The following is a 4,513-nucleotide window of genomic DNA, read 5'->3' on the forward strand; positions in this document are numbered from 1 at the left end:
GAGATACACACACATCGGTGTCGACCCGAGGCCTTAGACACCAGCACACACACAATAACTGATTAATCAGGGCGAGATATGTGTAACGGCCACGCCAACGGGGGGATACGTGGGGACAGGGGTGGGGACACCCTTGGCGGAAGTATTCCGACCACCCGTTAGGGGAGTGGTGGTCGTCCTCACACGGCCATCCACAAACTCTGCCTGGGATTACAGGAGTGAGCCACTACTCCCGGCTACTGAGAGCTATTCACAAGACCGACTGAATTACAGGTTTCGTCGCAGATTTGCGTCCGCTTCGTAGCGCCTCCCTAGCTATAAGGGGAGAGTTTCTTTTTGTGATGACGTCACTCCGTTACTACCTCTCAGTAAAATATTACCAAAAATGACAAACTTGTGGAAAATATTATAGAATTATGGTATCAATCATGTCTCCTAAATAGCGATATGATGAAACCCTAGTTAAAAAGTGTTGCCAAGTTTTAGCATGATATCTCCATGGGACTCCGTAGGCCGTAATATTGGGTAGCGCCAACTACATAGACTCGTAAAAGCCACGAAAATACCGACCAGCAGGCAAGCGGCAATGTTATCTGCATGTTCTACTTGAGCAACTGACCTTGGGCACAGTTGAGGTATCTCATCTAGCATGACGCTGAATAGGGTAGGGCTGACTGCGCTTCCTTGTGGAAGGCCTCTCCTGATCGGTAAGGACTTCAACAGTACGCCGTTGACCATTGATTTTTAAGTGCAATCCTTCTTCTTCTACCTACCGCCACCAGAGGAGTTTGCCCTCCAAAACGCCGCGTTGAAGCTTATAACGGTGGGAAGTTCTTTCCACCGCTACTTGATGGCTCTGCAATGAGAAAAACCATCAACCATTCTCAATTCTCAACTTCTCAAGCCAGTAGCTATATAGTCTTTGCTAAAAACGTTCGTCGTCTGGCGCAACTACTGCTTACAAATTATAATATATGCCATGGCAATAGTCGTGCTAGGACAACATTTCGTTAGTTTTATGGACAATGAACAATATTAATATTACTTATATTCTTTTGAAGCTTAAATAATTCGTTTTTAAGTCAGAAATTTTATGTAAATCGTTAAAGAGTATTACGGTTAATTCTAAAACCATTCAATATGTTTTGTCAGTATTATTTAACAAGTATACTCCTGTCTATAGCACTTTCATTTAGTGCCATACACATAATTAACGCCAATGATATTGTAAGAAACAACACACAATTACTTTACAAGACTCAACAGACAAGGGTAATTCGAAATGTGCAACCAAATACTTATGTAGAAACTCCAGAAACAAAAACCAAAGTTAATAACACCTTAAACACAACCACATCTAATATCAACAATGGGTAATTAACAACTAAATGATCTAACATGTTTTATACAGCAACTAATCATTATATTATATATTATCAGATCAGTGGTGGTTAAAATGAATGTTAGCAATGCTACACAAATTCCATCCACCCAAGCCATTCCAATTGTCGTTCCAGACCCCGTATTACCAAAAAAAGGGGCGGCTGAAGAAGAACACCATTCAAGCATGACTATATTTTTCGTCCTAACAGTGATAGCTTTATGTATCATATTGATTCACTTTTTAATTCAAGCAAACTTTCATTACTTGCCTGAAAGTGTTGCTGTTGTATTCCTTGGTAAAAAATACTTAGGCTTTGAGAATGAATTTTTTTTTAAAGTTTAAATTTTAGGTGCTTTAATTGGTTTGGTGCTCAAACTGATCTCTAATAACAATCTTGGGAATTGGGAAGTATGTATTAAATTTTATATATTTATACCAAAAAATTAATTGAAATTCCATTTTTTAGAAAGAAGAGGCTTTTAACCCAACAACATTTTTCCTAGTTTTGCTTCCTCCAATTATATACGAATCTGGATATAATTTACATAAAGTATTAACGAAGTTCTTTCTTTAAAAAATAACCTAAGCTCATTTGTGTAAATTTCTAGGGAAACTTTTTCCAAAACATTGGATCTATCTTGATATTTGCCATAATAGGAACTGCAATTTCAGCTTTGGTAGTTGGAGGAGGTGTTTATCTACTGGGATTGGTAAGATGAAATTCATATTTAACTTGAGTAATTCATGAAAATTAATGTAAATATTTGGTGGCCAGGCTGATGTTGCGTATAGGTTGAATTTTACAGAAAGCTTTGCATTTGGATCATTAATATCAGCCGTTGATCCAGTGGCTACAATCGCTATATTTCACGCCCTAGATATTGACCCTGTTCTTAACATGTTGGTCTTTGGAGAGAGTATTTTAAACGATGCTGTTTCTATCGTGTTAGCTACGTATGTCAATCCATCTGTGTATTTACGTTCAGACCAGATAATCAAATATTATGTTATAGCACTGCACTTGAGTCAGCTAAACCCGAAATGACGGCAATGAGTACCGGAGCTGCGGTTTTACACGCAATGAGTCGTTTCTTCATGATGTTTTTTGCATCAGCTGCCATTGGTGTTGCATTTGCGCTTGTTGCTGCTTTGTTGTTGAAATACGTTGATCTTCGTAAGAATCCATCACTGGAGTTTGGAATGATGTTGGTCTTTTCATACGCTCCTTATGGACTGGCCGAAGGATTGCATCTTTCTGGAATTATGGCAATTTTGTTTAATGGAGTTGTTATGTCCCATTACACTCACTTCAACCTATCTCCAGTTACCCAAATTACAATGCAACAAACTTTACGAACATTAGCATTTATTGCAGGTATTCTTGTATCTAATTTAGAGTTAAGAAATGTTAACTTACCTGTAAAATTGTTCTTCCAGAAACTTGCGTCTTTGCTTATTTGGGACTAGCAATTTTCAGCTTTAGACTTATAATTCAGCCATCCTTAATTATCTGGAGTATTGTACGTATTAATTTGTAAGTTAGTTAAGTAATTCTATTTTACTAAAAGTATTTATTAATTAAGGTTCTATGTCTAATTGGAAGAGCTGCAAATATCTTCCCATTGTCATTACTGATGAACTACTTTAGAGAGCACAAAATTACTAATAAAATGATGTTCATTATGTGGTTTAGTGGTAAATTAATTATTAGCATTAAACATTAAACCTTTTCTTAATGATATAATAATATAAAGGATTACGTGGAGCCGTAGCTTACGGTTTAGCTTTGCATCTTGAATTTGAAGATGAAAAACGCCACGTTTTGGTCACAACAACTTTAATTATTGTGTTATTTACAATTCTACTCTTGGGAGGCTCTACAATGCCTCTTATGAAAGTGTGTATACTTTAAAAGTGTTTCGCATAACAAATACATTTTAATAAATGCTTTTGGTAGTTTTTAAAAGCTGACAAAAAAAGCAGAAAGAGGCGAAAAGGGCATCGTAAAGTGATTTCACTCAGTAAAACCAAGGAAATGGTAAAAACTAAAAAATTTAAGTTAATGAGATATTAAACTGTAATTCAATCTTCTCTCTCTCGAAAGGGACAAGCTATTGACGCGGAATTACTCTCAGAGTTAACAGAGGAAGAATATGATGTTAATTTCATCAAAGCTAACCATAAGGGATTTGTATATTTGGATATGAAGTACTTCATTCCATTTTTCACGCGACGCTTTACTCAACAAGCAAGTGTTTCAATTGTTTTTCTATTTATTTATTTATTTATAGCTAATCTGATTATTTATTTATATTTTTAACAGGAAGTCAAAGATTGCAAAACCCAAATGACAGACCTGACAAATCAGTGGTATCAAGCCATTAGGGGGCCTTCTGAGTCTGAAATTGAGTCTGATGACAATGAAATGTGAAATAAACTAACCTACAAAAGAATGAAAATTATTTAGCCAAAAATATTTATAAGTCTATACTACATAACTGTTGTGAAATATATATATAAATTATATCTACCTTCTCTTTTCATAATTAAGTAATTCAATACTTAAATTGGCCGCTTTTCTAAGCATTTTAAGTTATTGTTACATTTCTGTGATTTCAGAAAACAAAATCTCAATTTTAAGACTTTTTTTTTGTTCCTAACACAGCTCATTCAATATATTTACAAAGCTAGTCATATACTTAATGTTACTCAATTATAGTTAAATTTAGGTTATGGTAATTAAATTTGTTTAAAATGTTGGGTTTTGGGTTATATAAAATGTAATTTTTTAAAAATTGGTGCTGAATAAAATCTAAGAATTAAACAGTTTTTAATTATATTCCATAAATACAAGTATAATTTCACTTGACTAAATGACAGGTAATACGAATGCTGGAAATATAAAGAGCCAAGAATCATTTGAATTTCAAGGGTTGGGCAATTTACTCCTGTGTTTTGGGAAGTAAGAAGGTGTAACGGTAGGGGAGGAGCTAGCTGAAATTCCACTGAATTTTTCAAACGATTCTGTGGAGAGTGGACCTTTAAATGGATATTGAGCCTGTGGCAGAGAGAGAGGAATGGTCATACTTCTCTCTTAGCGTAGAGTTTAGAACTACAGTAACATATGGA

At 35.2% G+C, this 4,513-nt stretch overlaps 1 protein-coding gene across 1 annotated transcript; it reads left to right on the plus strand.

Moving 5' to 3' along the window:
- Positions 1 to 1,008: 1,008 nt before the first annotated feature.
- Positions 1,009 to 4,134, plus strand: LOC149926553 (sodium/hydrogen exchanger 8-like). Its single transcript, XM_090158117.1, has 13 exons — positions 1,009 to 1,373; positions 1,441 to 1,679; positions 1,734 to 1,792; positions 1,851 to 1,934; positions 1,993 to 2,094; positions 2,160 to 2,338; positions 2,398 to 2,759; positions 2,822 to 2,904; positions 2,968 to 3,079; positions 3,139 to 3,281; positions 3,342 to 3,422; positions 3,489 to 3,636; positions 3,712 to 4,134. Exons 1-13 carry the CDS (start codon positions 1,141 to 1,143, stop codon positions 3,813 to 3,815), a joined length of 1,929 nt encoding a protein of 642 aa, XP_090014243.1. The 5' UTR covers positions 1,009 to 1,140; the 3' UTR covers positions 3,816 to 4,134.
- The last annotated feature ends 379 nt before the right edge of the window (positions 4,135 to 4,513 follow it).

The sequence above is a fragment of the Leiobunum rupestre genome, chromosome 9 (assembly GCF_980474605.1).
Source record: "Leiobunum rupestre chromosome 9, qqLeiRupe1.1.hap1, whole genome shotgun sequence".
NCBI classification, from domain to species: Eukaryota; Metazoa; Arthropoda; class Arachnida; order Opiliones; family Sclerosomatidae; genus Leiobunum; species Leiobunum rupestre.

Bases quoted from the DNA above. Each gene is read 5' to 3' on its own strand.
- LOC149926553 (XM_090158117.1), top strand. From the start codon at position 1,141: ATGTTTTGTCAGTATTATTTAACAAGTATACTCCTGTCTATAGCACTT. The intron at 1,374-1,440 runs GTAATTAACAAC...ATATATTATCAG, and splicing joins ACATCTAATATCAACAATGG to ATCAGTGGTGGTTAAAATGA. The intron at 1,793-1,850 runs GTATGTATTAAA...TCCATTTTTTAG, and splicing joins ACAATCTTGGGAATTGGGAA to AAAGAAGAGGCTTTTAACCC.